General features: G+C 42.2%; 1 protein-coding gene across 2 annotated transcripts; it reads left to right on the plus strand.

The window, feature by feature from the left end:
- Positions 1 to 108: 108 nt before the first annotated feature.
- On the plus strand, positions 109 to 16,194 carry LOC118403621 (histone-lysine N-methyltransferase 2C-like). 2 transcript variants are annotated; one of them, XM_035802394.1, is made up of 15 exons: positions 109 to 148; positions 1,417 to 2,090; positions 2,751 to 2,849; positions 4,088 to 4,309; positions 4,678 to 4,892; positions 6,529 to 6,772; positions 7,267 to 7,376; positions 7,987 to 8,110; positions 9,351 to 9,513; positions 10,251 to 10,387; positions 10,874 to 11,004; positions 11,624 to 11,792; positions 12,204 to 12,394; positions 12,914 to 13,022; positions 14,034 to 16,194. In XM_035802394.1, the coding sequence occupies exons 2-15, from the start codon at positions 1,590 to 1,592 to the stop codon at positions 14,124 to 14,126; spliced, it is 2,508 nt and encodes an 835-aa protein (XP_035658287.1). In that variant the 5' UTR covers positions 109 to 148; positions 1,417 to 1,589; the 3' UTR covers positions 14,127 to 16,194. The 2 variants fall into 2 exon arrangements, with proteins under 2 accessions (XP_035658287.1, XP_035658288.1); XM_035802395.1 differs by having other exon boundaries at positions 1,417 to 2,066.
- The last annotated feature ends 1,384 nt before the right edge of the window (positions 16,195 to 17,578 follow it).

Below are 17,578 nucleotides of genomic sequence, written 5' to 3' on the forward strand. Positions count from 1 at the left end.
TACATGTATTTAGCCAACACTCGGGGTGTTCCATTTTCAAACACAGATGTTTTACGTTGTTCAAACTTTGTTCCATTATTTAGATAAAAAGAAAAAGCATCATCTTCATAATAACCATGACCACTAATCGCTCCCACACCTAGAAGAGGTTAGAAATAGAAAATTTAGCTTTCTTTTCTTAGTGCATGGTCTTTGATATGTCTCAGTTTTTATATAGCCATCACCCACAGGGTGTTCCATTTTGAAATACAGATGTTTGTTCAAAATTTTGTTCCCTTATATGGGCTTAAATACCCAAAATATAAAGCATCATCTTCATGTGAAACGTTTACCTCATGTTAGATTTGTAGGTGTTGAGTTATTGTGATAAAATGTTTTTTTTATGCTAGTTTAATGATATTAAGGTTTTTCTTGTAACAAAATAAGTTTCTGTTGCAGCCCCATTGTTTTTCACAATACATGTGTCTCACTAATATTTCATAAAATGTACAGTTCCCCTTTTCTGTTAGCTTTTCGATGCTCTTCCTTCTGTTCTCCTTTCAAACTAAACTACTTGCCACAGCAACTAAATAATGGAGTGGTCCAAGAAGTTTGCTTTTTTTAAACGTTTGCTATATCCTATGTTCAATGTTGATAGTTGGGGTAAAACTTGTGGTAAATGTTTCCCATCGACGTTAAACCGGAGATCATCATCATCATCATCATGTTCAAGTGTTATGATGTCCATGGCTGGCCTGGAGTCCAGCCTTGTTTGCTTTAGTCATCTCCCCAAAAGTTGCTACCCGCCAGCAACCTTTGGGAGTGGACTAAAGCAAAGAAGCTTTGACTCCAGGCTAGTCCATGGCTTTGATTTGGAGTTGTCAGGATCACATTTTGTCTAAAACTTTTTGGACCGCTCCATGTGTTTGACACCTGTTCTCTCTTAACCTGTCCTTGCAGACTATTCTGACGACATCTCAAAAAAACCCGGACTTCCTTCTTCCTGTCAACTCACTTTTCCTAAGACACTCTCAAAGCCCAAACTTCTCAGCACGCACCCCCCCTCCGGAAGTCTTCCGCCTGGACCCACTAACCCCACACTGGTCATCCAAAGTCTGCACCACCACCGAGCACCCAAACTAACCTCCCAAACCACCCAAGCAACTGCTTTACCTCAGTGTGGCATGCCCAGGCACAAAACTGCTGACTCAGCAGAACCCCAGAGGTCTAAGGTTCAAGGGATTCACCCACCTTCGGCTATACAAACAGCTCAGCTAGCTTTCCAGCTATCCGAGCCTGGAAAGGAAGCAGCTTCAGCATCTACTTCTTCAACTTCCTTCACTGTTGTGGTAGTGAATAAGACATTCCTTTTACAGCCGAACAACGCCAAACTCAGAGGCCTCCCCTTAGTAGATTCTCTACCTTTACCTTTTGCAGCCAAACCGCCCACAGAGTTTGGGCCGCCGAGGGACCACCCCATTCCGCCAACTTCCGGGCAGTCCAGTTTCCCTTCCAGCCAAGCTGGCGTCTTTGTAAGACCGTCGTTCTCCGTGCCGCAGTCGATTGTGCCGCCCAACACGAGTACCGTGGACATTAGGACTAGCGTGTCTATGCCGCGGGCCACGGACGCGGTCCAGGTAACACGGACTTCGGAGAGCGCGTTCAGCGTGAGCAATCTGGAGCGCATGAGGACTCTAGTCGGGCAGGCGGGCGGTGCCCTCCCACCCCAAAGGCCGGACGGCAACATGTCCGTTTCCTTAACGTTGTCGGCCACGGCTGCGGAGGATATCAACGGGATCGTCGCGGCGGTGGCGGACTTGGTTCGCGTGCCGGTTCCGACGAGTTACGAGATCAGCGAAGGGGTGGACTATCCCAGCTCCATGGCAGAACACTTCAGAATGCAGCAGCAGCAAAGAAAGGGGGACGGCGGAGTCCTCCCCCCGCAAGGCGTCAGTCTTGAGACCTTACTGCAACAGGGGAAGCCCAAGTTCTGTCGACACTGTGACGTAGTGGTACAAGGGGACGGCATTAGGAAAGCAAGTTCCGATTTCCCCTTCCTGAGAGACCAGGAGGGCAGAAGTGATCAGGTCAGGACTAGATTTGTTGCTCAGGTAACTAGGATTACAGTTCGGAGATTTTACCTATCTCTGTTGTTGTTTTGTTTCCGTCTGTGGAGGCTAAGGTGGAGTTTTCCCTCTTCAGCTACTGGTGTTAAATAAACCCCTTTCCACTAGACACTGCAACCGTGCTGCAAGATTCAACAAATTTTGCAACAAATTTCATAGTTAAAGAGTAATTTATCTTGCATTTTGTTTGTTTTGTTTCATTTTTAATTGTTCTTTTGCATCTGATTCCAATTATAAAAGTAAGGGTCACAGAAAACCAATGTTTGGCACAGTACAGTCAATCAGTGATCGTTCTCTAGTGGAAAGGGGGCCTAAATCAATATCTCTATGAAGTGCACCCAAATTACTCTTTGTCTCAGCTCTGGCTATTTCCTTGTTGTGTTGCACTGCTCTTGTGGGTTCTAAGGTGAGCTCATACTCTTGAAACAAATCACAGTTTCTCTTAAAAAAAACAAAGAAAATTGTAACTTTTCTTTCAGTTTCCTGCATGTGTTTATCCCAAAACTTCTTTTCAAATGTTTCCAATCTAAAGACTCTTTTTTGTTTGTGTTGTGTTGCATTTGATTTGCTTAAGATGTTGATAAATCATTGTGTGTACAGTAATTCTTGTGTCTGATTTTGCGATTGCTTGATTGCTGTCCGCAGGATTCCTCTGACTCCGACTCAGAGCTCACCTTCTGTAGCTCCACCTGTCTTATGCAGTTTGCCATCTCACTGCAGAGTAGGGGCAGGAGAGAGACCAAGGTAGGAGGGGTTCTCAACAGTAGTTTTTTGAAAGTTAGATAGAAAAAGAATTTGTAAACAGTTAAGAAAAGTGTGCCAATGACATGGTCACAGTAGGGTGTCTGACGTCTTCTCCTGAAAAAAATGAAAATTTATATCCCAGATGACAAATCTCCCGAAAAAAGTTAGAAATTTATATCCCAGATGCCAAATGTAATTTTTAAAGAATTATAAAGGGTGTTACCCTGGATGAAATACATGTAGTGATGTACCTCTAAACTTTTGTGGTTTGCCATCTCACCGTAGAATAGGGGAAGGGGAGAGACTAATGTAGGAGGGGTTCTCAAACAGAATGTTTTAAACAGTTTGGTAAAGAAAAGTGTGCCAGTGACATGGCCACAGTAAAGACATGTACCCCTAAACCTAATGCAGTTTGCACTCTCACTGCAGAGTAGGGGCAGAAGAGAGACCAAGGTAGGAGGGGTTCTCAACAGAAGTTTTTTGAAAGTTAGATAGAAAAAGAATTTTTTAAACAGTTAGGTTAAGAAAAGTGTGCCAATGACATGGTCACAGTAGGGCGCCAGATGTCCTCTCCCGAAAAAAAAGTTGAAAATATATATCCCAGATGATAAATCTCCCGAAAAAAATTAAGAATTTATATCCCAGATGCCAAATGTAATTTTTAAAGATTTGTAATGGGTGTTCCCCTGAAAGAAATACATACCCCTAGACTTTTGCGGTTTGCCATCTCACTGCAGAGTAGGGGTAGGAGAGAAACCAAGGTAGCCATAGGATGGGTTCTCAAGAGAATGTTTTAAACAGTTTGGCAAAGAAAAGTGTGCCAGTGACATGGCCACAGTAAAGACATGTACCCCTAAAGTAAACCTAATGCAGTTTGCCATCTCAGTGCAGAGTAGGGGCAGAAGAGAGACCAAGGTAGGCAGATTATTATAGCATAACGGTGAGATGAATAGTGGTGTGGCATACCACAATTGGTAGGGTATTTGAATCAAAGACCAGTGGTCCCCTGATATGCCCGTGACATGCCCTTGGCACTTAACGCAACTTTCCTCACTTCACTCATTTCCCACAGATACACAAAGCATGAGTATTTTGATAAAGTTGTTAACATGCTGTAGAAAGGGCAGCAGCAAATCAAGAGAAAGAATTTATTTGCACCACTGATACAAAGAATAAGATGTATTCTGGACTGTGTTGCTCTTTGCTGATCATCTCTATACATATATTTTTCTATCCAGGAGAAAGCAGGGTCCATCGTTGACCATAGAAGCAGGGACATCGTCAGGCCACAGCACTCTGAGATCCCCATCCATCTCAGTCCCACCTATGTCAACAACACCTCCAAACCCTTCTCAGAAGGTCAGGGGTCAGAGGGCAAGAGTGAACGACCCCGCCTGAAGAGGAGGTCAGATTCAAACACATCCCAGACCTCCCAGGACCTGCCTCCAGAACCCCCCAAGGTCAGTGGAAGGGTCCATTTATAAGAGGCATCAGATGATTAATGGAAGAGAGTTAAGCCTGTCACCCCAAGAAAATTATGTAGTACAAGTACTGTAGCAGAACAATAAAAACATATTCGTGGTATTGTGATTTGATTTCTTTATGTCTAACTAATGGCAAGACTTAACTCCCTTTGAAGGTTGCAATGTGATTATAAATCAAGCATCAGTATGAATGCAAGATAGATGTTTCAGATAGCAAGCAACTATCATTCACAAGTAACTCAGATTCTTAGTCACTTAGATAGAACTGAATTAGAAGAGTGGAATGATAGACGGACAGATAGCAATTTTGTGGCCTTATCACAAGCCTAAACATTCCTTTGCAGGTGCTAATAAAGAAATGGAAGGGTGTTCGGTGGAGGCGGTGGGAGGTGTCCATCCTGGTGCCCAAGTCCACGTACAGACCACCCAGCGAGAAGGAGATCGACGAGCTCATGTCCAAGCTGGGCACGTGCCTGAAGCCCGACGACCTTCCGGTGGATTCCCGCTGCTGCGTGCTATGTGGGAGAGCTGGGGACGGCGACACTGAGGCAGCGGCAAGGTACGCTTGTTTGTTTGTTTGTTTGTTTGCTTGAAACCCTAAGGCAAACCTAAAAGGTGGTTTTGTCTTTTGTAAGCTTTCGCATGTTTAAGTCTACACATGTTATATGAGAACTTAGGCCCCGGTCACAAGAATCGTACGATTGACTGCGATGGAGGTTTTATGCTTGGTATAAGCGCAGTACGTCGTAAGTCGGGGAAGAATCGGAAGCAATGGTTTAGATATATGAAGCCGTGGTCACAAGGATCGTAGCGCATCGTACGATGAGGTCATAAGAGTGTATCTGTGTCAATCGCAGGTAAATCATAGTAAATCGGGGAGCCTCCTATGGCGAAAATAGAACTGAAATAGATTTTGAACATGTTCAAAGTTTCTCCAACGTCGTACGATTTTTATTGCCCCCATATCAGACTTCATTACGGTCATTTTTTCTTCTGATGTTTTTAAAGATTCATACATTTTAGCACGTGGTCATGGTTTCAGTTTCCCCTGATATTGTCGATATTGACGAAAAAGGAAACTATATCAGCCGCAACTGTTCACGATAGCAACTAGAGAACATCGCGCCCGTAGAAGAGTCTGCATTCAAGGCAATGTTTTCCACGTGGCGGATAAGTATCACACACAGGTGATGCATGTATTTGCTTGATGGCTACATACACGTGCCCGGTTCATAATTAGATGAAATCTCATCTCTCGCCGGTCTCTGGTCAGTTTAGCATAATTGTAACCATGGGGACAACTTTAACAGAAAGGCAGGCTTATGATATGATGCTTATGATATGATTTTTGTCTGATGACATTTTTCCCTATTAGCATATCATCACAAGAAAAGTAAAATATGATTATCGAAAAGGCCTGACTCGTAGAGCCGGCAAGCAGGCCGAGATAATCATACCAGTACTTGTGCTTGAACCTTTGTTTGTAAGACTCATGTTGTTATGGTTAACGTTTCTTTTGATTTGTTTTCAAAAGTGAAAGACATTATATGAAGGTATTTAACAGCTAGGTCCACATTTGGTTGGTTAAAAAATCACAAAAGCGGTCATTCGGCTATTAAGAAGAGACACAAGTGAAAAATCGTACGACGCTTGAAAAATTTTGAACATCATCCGATGCTCTGCGATGGCTGATTTTGCTTACGATTTAGCTGCGATTCACTGCGATCATCGTGCGATATGCGGAATATGCCATCGCAAGGACGTCGTACGATTCTTGTGACCGGGGCTTTAACTACAGTCAAACCGTGTGTCACTGTAGAATGTGTTATTCTCTAAGATACGGCATTTACCAGGTTACAGTTTCACTCTATGGCATGGGTGTAAATAACTGTGTTGCATAGAGGTCTGTGGTTCGACTGATTGAAGTATTGACACTGTGACAATAAAATTATAGGGACTTTCATAAGGTTTTCAACAGCAATAACCTAATATGTTTCTTACCAAATGAAATAGTCCAAACCCTTACCTGTAATTTCTGACTCTAAAGTGCCAACATTTCCAAAGAAAAAGGCTTCTTACACTGTAAGTTACAGGCATTCTAATAAGCCATATTGAATGACATGAAAATCCACCCAATGCGCATCCCTCTAATTGTGACCTTTCACCTTTGACCATTGTCCTCCAACCCCTGACAGATTGCTCAACATGGACCTGGACATGTGGGTGCATCTGAACTGTGCGTTGTGGTCCACCGAGGTGTACGAGACCCTGAACGGCGCGCTCATTAACGTGGAGATGGCGTACAAGCGCGGCCAGACGCTGGCCTGCACGGCCTGTAACAAGTTCGGCGCCACCATCACGTGCCATCGCTACAACTGCAAGAGGATCTACCACCTCATCTGTGCCATCAAGGAGAACTGTATGTTCTTCAAGGACAAGGTAAGACCACTCCAATTCGATTTCTTGGTTCTTGTATTTTAAAAGATGATGCTCGATTGGAAATGAACTCTGAGTGAAGGGTCTGTACCTTTGTACAAGTACACACAGTTTCATGGCTTGAACAAAGTCAGATGCCAGTTTTCCTCTCAGCCCTCTGTTGTCATGGTGTTCTCTTGCTAAGATTTTACATGGAAATGTCTGTGAACCAAGGAATTGCAATAGCAAACTGTAATTTTGTTGGCAGTTACACAAAGTACATGTGCATGTGTGAATATTGCAGAAAGTAGAAAATAGTTATGGTGGTCACCAAGTTTGGTCTGTTCTTCATTTCTTGCAATACAGATGATGCACTAAATGTTCTGTACAGAAGTGTTATTTGTGACTATTTGCAAGATGTGCCATGACAATAATTTGCTATTTTACGTCTGTTAACACCAGACGGTGATGTGCCTATAGGCATGTATATTTGACATACTCCGTTTTCACCCCTGCAGACGGTGATGTGCCCCGTCCATGCGCCAAACAAACACGAGAACGAGCTGGTCAGCCTGTCAGTCTTCCGCAGGGTGTACATCAATCGGGACGACAGCAAGCAGATCGCCAAGTCAGTGTCTCTCTCTGTGATGCTAAAACTATCTATTTACAGTGCTTTAAATACCCACTCCCTCTGTGCCACTACAACTGTTTAGAGATTCAGATTTGGCTTTGTCCCTTTGGATATATATATGACAGTTTTTTTTAATACCACATGAAATGCACCAGCAGATAACAGTACATAAAATCCATGATTGATAAAAATTGATTACAGTTCACAGAAATACATGGTCCCCCTGTGCTACAACTACAACTTTCTATCTAATACTGTAAACCAGTTAGATATTGTAGCTAGTAATTTTATAGTGTTTGGGGGCAGGGAGTTGTTCCCGACATTTAATTTTAGAGTTAAGAACATTTTTTTTCCTACTGATGGAAAGCTGAATAATTAAACAATGGCCTCAGACTTCAACACATCAAATTTGCACATGCTGACTTAAAACTGTCAGATGACGTATTGTAAGAAATTGTGTTCTGTATCTACATTGTGTATATAGCTGGTATAACCGCACTTCAGCATTACACACCAGCTTTACAAGCATGTGACACAGCAGCAGCTGGTTATATTCCACTGAGCGATTTGTCACACCTAACCTAAATGCAACCTTTGTTGTTCCCAGGATCATGCGTAACTACGGTGAGAAGAAGTACACCCTCCGTGTGGGAAGCCTCATCTTCCACAACGTGGGGCAGCTGCTCCCGCACCAGCTCCAGGCCTTCCACACCAGGACTGCCATCTACCCGGTAAGATGCACTTCTTCTACTGACACCGTGTTAGGCCCCATTTCCAAACCAGTGCCCGGCCTGGGTGTTTGCAGAAGTTAAAAAAGTGTTTACCAAGGATTATACCCAAATTATGGTCATGACTACGTTCTGTGTGTTTTGTTGTATTTTATATCATATTTTTCATTTCTTAAAGCTGCCCGGCCGGGCCCTGGTTTGGGAATAGGGACTTACATGTAAGCCTTACCCTTGTGAATGTGGTGCTCTGTGCAGCATTTGAGCCTAAAGCTTTTATGCTTCATAAAGGTGGCATTGGTGCCATCTGCCATGGTAATTTCATTGTCATTATTAGCTGTCCAAGTTTCCCTCCCCAAACTGGCAAAGGAGGAAAGCCTTGAAGCAATTAGAGGTGATTGTACACGACCAGTCTGCTAATTTAGCTTCCTGTTAATCAAAGGACAATGGCCTGGGAATAATCTCAAGACAGAGGTGAGACTAAGATGTATTGTATCAGCAAAAGTAATTGCGTCATTGGACCTTGTTGCACTTGCAGATTGGTTTTGAGGTGACTCGCCTGTACTGGAGCATGCGCTACGCCAACAAGCGCTGCGTGTGTCGCGTGGAGGACATGGCACCAGGATCTCATACTGACGATCTTACAACAGAAACCTTGTAACAGAAGATCTAACAACAGAAACCTTGTTGTCCTTGCAGATTGGTTTTGAGGTGACTCGCCTGTACTGGAGCATGCGCTACGCCAACAAGCGCTACCGGTGCGTGTGTCGTGTGGAGGATATAGCACCAGTTTCGAACTGAAGATCTAACAACAAAAACCCTTGTTCTTGCAGATTGGTTTTGAGGTGACTCGCCTGTACTGGAGCATGCGCTATGCCAACAAGCGCTGCCGGTACGTGTGTCGTGTTAAGGACATGGCACCAGTTTCACTGAAGATATAACAGAAACCTTGTATTGTACTTGCAGATTGATTTTGAGGTGACTCGCCTGTACTGGAGCATGCGCTATGCCAACAAGCGCTGCCGGTACGTGTGTCGTGTGGAGGATATAGCACCAGAATCTTAAACTAAAGATCTGACAACAGAAACTTTGTATTGTATTTTCAGATTGGTTTTGAGGTGACTCGCCTGTACTGGAGCATGCACTATGCCAACAAGCGCTGCCGGTACGTGTGTCGTGTGGAGGATATAGCACCAGAATCTTAAACTAAAGATCTGACAACAGAAACTTTGTATTGTATTTTCAGATTGGTTTTGAGGTGACTCGCCTGTACTGGAGCATGCGCTACGCCAACAAGCGCTGCCGGTACGTGTGTCGTGTGGAGGAGAACCAGGGACGGCCACAGCTCGTCATCCGTGTCATCGAACAGGGGCATGAGGATGTTGTCTTCAAGGGGTCCACGCCCAAATGTAAGTTCTCCTTGTTTGATATCATGTTTTCCTTGCTTGGTAAAGTGGTTATCTCACTGAAATGTGGCACGTTGGTGACGTCGTTGTGTCCTAAATTGAATGTATGTTACTTTGACTTTATAATGGGTATATCACACCAAATGTACAAATATGGCTAAAAAAGACAACAAAACCACTAAAAAATTTTTCTTAAAGAAATTTGTTGAAAGTCAAATCACACAGCTGCGACACCAACATACATCCTTTGAACCTCCTTTAGGTCTATTTCACCAGTTTTGTACAGTGTGCATAAGCTGCGTAAGACCAAACTGATGACCGTGCTATCTGTTGCTCTATGCGCCCCCCACCCCACCTCCATCTTACTATTCTTAGTGGTCTGGTTGAACATCCTCGAGCCCATTCAGATGCAGTTGAAGTAAACATGTGTATACATTGTGACTGTGCTAACTGTTGCTTTATGCCCCCCTATAGTGGTCTGGTTGAACATCCTCGAGCCCATTGAGAAGATGCGGCGCGGGTCGGACGTGCTGAAGCTGTATAAGAATGGCTTACATTATGACTGTACTAATTGTTGCCCCCCTCCCATAGTGGTCTGGTTGAACATCCTCGAGCCCATTGAGAAGATGCGGCGCGGGTCGGACGTGCTAGTAGTACCTTGATTTTTCATGGAGCTAGGAGCCCTAACTATAAAATGACATGATTGTGACCATGCTAATTGATCTTCTATGCCATTTTAGTGGTCTGGTTGAACATCCTCGAGCCCATTGAGAAGATGCGGCGCGGGTCGGACGTGCTGAAGCTGTTCCCCAACTTCATCACGGGAGAGGACCTCTTCGGGCTGACCGAGCCGGCCGTGCTCAGGATCGTGGAGTCGGTATGTCCCTATTACTCTTCTTTTCTTGTTTTTCACAACCAGGTTACTTCCTATAGGCTAAACACAACAGTTTTGCACTGTAAAGACAAGCAGCATAAGACCACTCACATTGGGATGAAACCCTACTCAATTATGGTGGGATCTTTACTCAAGTTGTGGCTTTCCCGAAACATTAGACCTCTGGGTTTAGGTCCCATCTGAGAGAAGGTCCTTAACTCAAGCTAATGATGGAGGAAATAGCTGTAACTGTAAGGTGTCTTTTCGAAGGGCAGAATATTATGGCCTGCTTAGGGGATTCAAAACAAGAACCTTTTTAGATGAAAAATTGTAGGCAAAGAATCATAGCTTTGGCGTTAAGTTTTCATGCTGTTGTGCCCTCGGTTGAGCACACAGAATTATACACCCTACAAATACTGTTACCAATGCTCAACCAAAAACATAACCTTCCTGGGGAAGGTAATAATAACCCTGCTGTTTCTGCTCCAGCTTCCTGGTACTGAGATGCTGCAGGACTACTTTTTCCGCTACGGCCGCCATCCTCTGATCGAGTTGCCATTGGCGATCAACCCAACGGGCTGCGCTCGCTCCGAACCCAAGATGCGCACCTACATCAGAAGGTACAGTCTTTCTATTATACCTCACTGGATAGACCCTGTTTGGGACAATGTATCTTGTACAGGTGTACTGTAAATTGTTTTGAAGAAAAGGTATTCCAAAAACATCTCTTACATTGCTTTGTTCATGTGTAGTTGGTTTCAGTCCAGCCTACACGGTTTATACCATGCAAATACCTTAACATTACTCTGTAAAGTATGCATGTCTTCCCTTTAAAAGAACTCAACTTTTACTCACTGTTTACACTGTATACATAATCATGCTGCATTGGTTGTCATATTCTGAATTGATTTTCAGAAATACATAGGTTGGGTAGTCAGGAAAGCTTTTCAAAGTAAAGGAATCGTGTTAATGGAAATAGAAAGAAAATCCAAAAATGGGTTAAACATTTTTAATGAGAAACCTGTAAAGCACATATGTCTAATGTTTCTTCTTCCGATTATGTTCCCCAAGACACCATGCTATGACCAGCAGTAACACATCACGGTCCAACCAGACCACCCTTACTGGGAAGCTGCTGTCCCCCTATCATAAGCAGTTTGCCCAGTTAAAACCTGTCAAGCACACTAGGACATATATTTACTGCATACTAATGTTTGTACTTTGATTGTGTTCCCCAAGGCCCCATACTCTGACCAGCAGTAACACATCGCGGTCCAGCCAGACAACTCTGACAGGGGAGTTGCTGTCCCCCTACCATAAGCAGTTTGCCCAGTCCAAGTCGGCGCAGTACCGCAAACTCAAGCAGGAGTGGCGCAACAACGTGGTGCTGGGACGCTCACGGATACAGGTAACTGTTGCTATGGCAATACATGTGCATTCATTATTACCTTACTGTGTAAAGCTCCTGAATGAGGACGGGTAATTTGTCATTTGTGCAGTGAATGTTTGTGTCATAACTAATCAAATATTTAAACAATTAGAGAGATTTCGAATGTTTATTAATGATGTAAAGTTAGTGGTTGAAATCCTGACTTTAAAAAAAAGCAACAAAATGCTATCTGGTGGTCCCTATTAAAAGTCTTTGACCCTAGCATTAAGAATTGTTTGTTTATATTCTTCTTTGTTTATAACCTGTCCTTTCCTCCTATCTAATTTGACCATTTTTTAAAAGTCTATTATTAAGTGGTCGCAATAGGCAGGTTTGACTTACATCCAATTGAATGGTAAATGCTTACTAACCATTGACCATCTTTTTTAGGGTCTCGGCCTGTTTGCAGCCAAGGACATTGACAAGCACGTGATGGTGATCGAGTACATCGGAGTCATCATCAGGAACGAGGTCTGCAACAAGCGGGAGCACATCTACGAGGAACAGAACCGCGGAGTCTACATGTTCCGTATCGACTCTGACCTCGTCATCGATGCCACGCTCGCCGGGGGCCCTGCCAGGTTCGCCGTCAATCGTCTTATTTTATTAAATTTGCCTCTCTAGTTATTACCTTTATTTCATTTTGAGACTCAAGGAGCGTTGTAAAAAGGGCCCGTTCAAAAAAGGAGTTGGAAACGGTCTAGAGCCCTATAAATTTATTTATTTTGTCGAGTACTTAATATCGGGTTTGTATGGAATAGGGGTTAGTGTTTGAAGTTCATGGTTGAAACGAGTCTGTAGTGCACTGTAGTAATATCAGATACATTTATTATTCATATAAGATGTATTTATCTAATCTTCAAAAACAGCTGGGTAGCATCCTTCAACAGACATTGTCGATTTCCATTTAGGCCCAGGGTACCTAGGGAAAAATTAGCACATAACAGAAATTGAATAATACGTAAATGATACAACAAAGTAATATATAGGAAATTGTCATTGTCCGACATGTTTGAAGCAACTTTTCTTGACAAATGGCAATGAAAAATAATAAAAGAATAAGAGAGAGTTGAGAAGTTAAAATTGCCTTTCCCCTTTAGGTACATCAACCATTCGTGTAACCCAAACTGTGTGGCCGAGGTGGTGAACTTTGAGAAGGAACAAAAGATCATCATCATCTCATCACGGCGGCTTAGCAAAGGAGAGGAGGTAAGCGGACATGCTTAGGACAATCTTAAACTGAGTTAATTTGTTGGAACTTAATTCATGGTAGAGGGAAAGGAGATGTTTAAAGTGTTTTTTCATTTTCCCCCTACCATTAAAAGTTTGCAGTTGAAAATACTGCTTGGACATTTGTTTGTTAAACATGCAACATAAAATCACAACATAAAAACTGCAGTATTTTAGCCCAGATAATAGTTACTAACAGAATACAACTAGTAGATAATATTTGATTTTGGAAATGGAAAACTATTCAGATTGTGTCTACTGCCTTTTGCAGTGACACTAAACAGATCTGTTGAAGAGCAGGTTTTATACCCTAACTTTGAATTCCAAAAAATGGGAACCTGAACTTCTGACAGTTTCCAAAATCATATCTAGTTGCTTGAGTAACTGTTATTTGACATATCTTATTACCAGGGTGTCTAACCTTTGTTAACCTGCAATATCGTTAATCTTTTCCAAACTGTTTCATTTTTTGACAGGAGCCCTTTTTTTCCTCATGTATGATGTATTAAGATGATTGCTTGTTGCATGTATTTTGTATTTCTAATCTTCCAGACAGACTAATATGGAAACTGATTATAGTGACGGACTAATTTTGCTCCAGTCCAATTCATTTTCAGTTGAGACTAGTTTGTCAAAATGAATTGTGCTTTGTGAGAATTGTTTGTATGGTACAGCCATATGAAGTAGGGCCCTAACAGTTTTGTTTTTTGGTTCGCGTATTTGGTGGTATCATCAAAATCTTTTCAAAATTGTGGCCAGTGCTTAGCCCACAGTGGGAAAATGTGTACCAAAGGTCTCATTAATTCATAAGTGTTTTCATCCAAAGTATGTATAAATGATTACTGATTGTGCATTAGACAATCTCTCAACCTTTTTTTTTATAATGTTGCAAACTTAGGGTAACTTGAAAAATTAGCAAATTGAACAGTATGTGTTAAAGAAGTTGTCTGAGAAGTTGTTGATGATGTGCTTTGTTTTTTCCCCTCTCAGCTGACCTATGACTACAAGTTTGACATCGAGGATGATGAACAGAAGATCCCGTGCTGCTGTGGTGCCCCCAACTGCCGAAAATGGATGAACTAAGCATCACACAAACCCCCCTCCCAAACCCCCTCTGGAAAAGAGTGCAAGACTTGGTCAGTCGTTTACAGTGTCAGAAATTGTTCGGTTCGAATTTGCTACACCAGTGCAAACAGACTGACTCGGTCGGTTGCGAAAAAGCAGATGGAAGGACTACATTTCCCATACATCCCATTGTTTGTTAGTGTGTGTACAGAAGATGATTGTCATAATCGTTAGACTTTTTAAGGACAAAGTGGCTGTGGCCAAGAGCATTTACCATGAAACAAGTTGAACAGAATCATGTACTGAACCTGAAGAAATGCTGCAATACTCAAGCCACCCTGTAAGTAGAAATATAGCGTCTAGCTACGTCTCCAATCCTGTCTACTGGGTAGTCACGATTTCTTTTACTCTTGCAAAAAAGACGCCGTCACATTTTTGGCGACGCCTAAGGGGCGAAGCCATTTTTATTACCCGTGTATATAGTGTACATAGCATATGGCAGGAGCGTGTCTGTGTAATTAAATGCAAGGAGTGAGTTAGTTTAGAAGAGGGATGCGACTCGAAGCTGCATAGACGGCACATCCTGAGTATTTTGATTCCGCTAGTTTAGTTAGGAGAGGAACATCACTGCCATGCAAAGGAGGTAATTCAGCAAAACCGATGTGTAATGTGTAAATATTGGATTACTACAGAGGATTACAACTACTACACGCACTGGTAGTTCTAAGTTACATGTTGGTCTGGCATATTCCATGGCAGTATCATTTTCCCAATCAGTACCATGTACACAATTAATTAACTCATTGATTGATTGATACGAAATCAATTTTGTTGCTGTGCTGTCCGAGCAACAGACAAGATTTAAACTGCAAACCTTTCAAATGATAGAGGCTTAAAGTAATATACTGTGTGGTTGGTTATCGGTGGACGACTTGGAGGCGAAATATGGCAGCTGCAAAGGTAAAAAGTTATCCCCCGTTCGCGCTTTTTTGTACGGCAAAGACAGAAAGCAGTGCTGTATGGTGCATAATCATGTTAAAGTACGGTCTCCAGTATGTACAAATCACTGAATATCAATCGACCAATGAACGACGTGCTTTAGGACCACGTAACCGTAGCGACGTGGCGTCGCCATGACAGTGGTTGGTAGGCGGGGCTATGCTTCCGTTGCCGGGATAGAATCCCGAGTTGTAGGCAAACTAACTAACACAAAATACATGCCCACAATGGAGGCCTATTGGAGCCCTTAGGTAAATGATGATAGGTTATTCCGTACACACATGTATTGGTTAAGATGATGATCCCATGTATGTAACCGAGCCTTGTACAAAGAGTGAAATTTGTAAAGACCTAATTTTGAATTCGTACAGTTAGTTTTCGAATCCAGATTTTTGTCGACCCTGTGCAGTGACTGTATGTGTTTGAGTATGTGTTTGTAGCAGGACTATTTTCAATAACTTTTTGGAGTCTGACTTTTCAATATGCATTATAGAATCCATATTATCTTTGTATTAGTCCAAGTGTATAGTAAATGGCAAACTTTGTAGCCAAAATTCCTTTTGGCTCATCGTGTTGCTGTGCTGTGACTGAAAAATAGATCTTGTTTGTTCAGAGTATTTGAACTTCTGAAACTGTCCCTATAAATGGATATCCCTATAGTTAGACTCCTTCATTTCACTCTGTGATGCTACCTGTGTGATTTCTAGTTAAATAATAAGGAACAGAAAGACTATAAAACTTTTATTTTTGTGGCATAACAATCACATTATAAGCTAAGGTACGAAAGTGTAATAATAAAGGTATATTTATGAATAACTCAACGTTTATCACCACATATGTACATGTAGTTTAACCAATGGCCAATCGTGTACAGTCTGTGATTTTGGGATAAATTATTCCAATTAGTGCTGAGAGTGATTAATTAGTGACCTAGTTAATTAGGTGTCCAAAGAAGGGAGGGTACTACAGTATAGTGTGACTTGTATGTGCGGTATGGTATTTTGCATATAGTGCGCAAACCCGTGTATTTTATAATATCTCTTTTTTGGTTACAAAATAAATGTCTTTTTACTGAGGTGAAAAAAAAGTACTTGAATGTGTGTCTTTTATTGTTGCACCTGAAAGATTCAAAGCCAAATATTATAGTGCTTAAAAATCTGTGCTACAATCTTGTTTTTTTCATGAAAAAATTGTCTGTGGGCTCCTGTGGCATAACTGCAGGGTGTTTGGCCCGAACTCAGATACCCTGGGTTTGAATGCTGTCATGCTACCAATCAGGAAGAATCATAACAGTTGATTGGTCACTTCAGCACCCTGCTCTTCCCTACTTACAGACAACTACTTCTTTCCGATTAAATATAGTACATGTAGAGTCTTAACAAAATAATTTCATGGTGTCCTTGCAACGAGCTATAGACAGTTGAGCCGCGACCTGAGTGGCTGGGGTGTGTGGGTCACTTCAAGACAGACAACTGCTTACTAGTACTTCTATCCAGTTTAGATACAAGTAGAGTCTTCAAATATTGTCATGATGAAATATTTTCACTTGCAGACCCACACGGCTTAAATTACAGCTTTGGCTTCGGCCCTTCAAGTTTTTCCCCTCTCTCGTCTACTATGATTGAAATGAAAACAACGATTTAAAATTTGCTGAACATCGGAAGAAGTTAAACAATAACAATTCCGGGAACTGCGAGGCAAGCCCCCGCCCACACACTTTCCAACACCTATTGTTCTTCACTTGAAAATGCCAAGACAATGTCAGACCTTGGCAAATGTCAGACCTCAACCCACGACAGGCAAAAGTTGCATAACACAAACGCAATCTTCTGGGACTTACTTTGCCCCGGAGGCACGTTTAAATGTTTATACAAAGTTTGTGTTTCGATTTTAGCTCCTGTCTTGTTTTTGTGAGACCCGCAACAGACTAATCTTCAATATCAAATCTTCCTTTGTCGTTTCAATGTTTGCTTAGGGATAGGTGACAAGTACACGTGCTCGTCACAAGTTCTGTGGCCAGGGACGTACATATGAAGGAGCTTTACTCTTGACTCTGCGATCACATTGTCTTATAATCGCAAACTGAGGATTATGTACAAAACTCAACCGACTTGTTACTGAAAATGCGCTAAATTTCCAAAGTTACACATCGAACGACAGATGTGACGGAGCCCTTAGTTTTGATCTCAAATCTGGTAATTTTTGAGTATAAATCAAGTAATCTTCATTCATGTTGTTCCAAACTTTATCATCGAAGTGTAGTTGTTTGGTTTGGCGCTAGTTTGTCCTAAACTTATTCAAAATTGTGGTCAAGACTTGAAGTGGTTGCTTACGACTTTAGCAGAACACACACAGTTTTCACGGTAATCCTTCTGTCATCATTGGAAAAGGGGCCCCGTCGGGTGGTGTACGGGCTGTTTTTTGCGTGACCCCTATGTGGCCCGTGGGACACCCTGTGGTTACCGAGGTAC

Source organism: Branchiostoma floridae, chromosome 16 (assembly GCF_000003815.2).
Source record: "Branchiostoma floridae strain S238N-H82 chromosome 16, Bfl_VNyyK, whole genome shotgun sequence".
Classification (NCBI taxonomy): Eukaryota; Metazoa; Chordata; class Leptocardii; order Amphioxiformes; family Branchiostomatidae; genus Branchiostoma; species Branchiostoma floridae.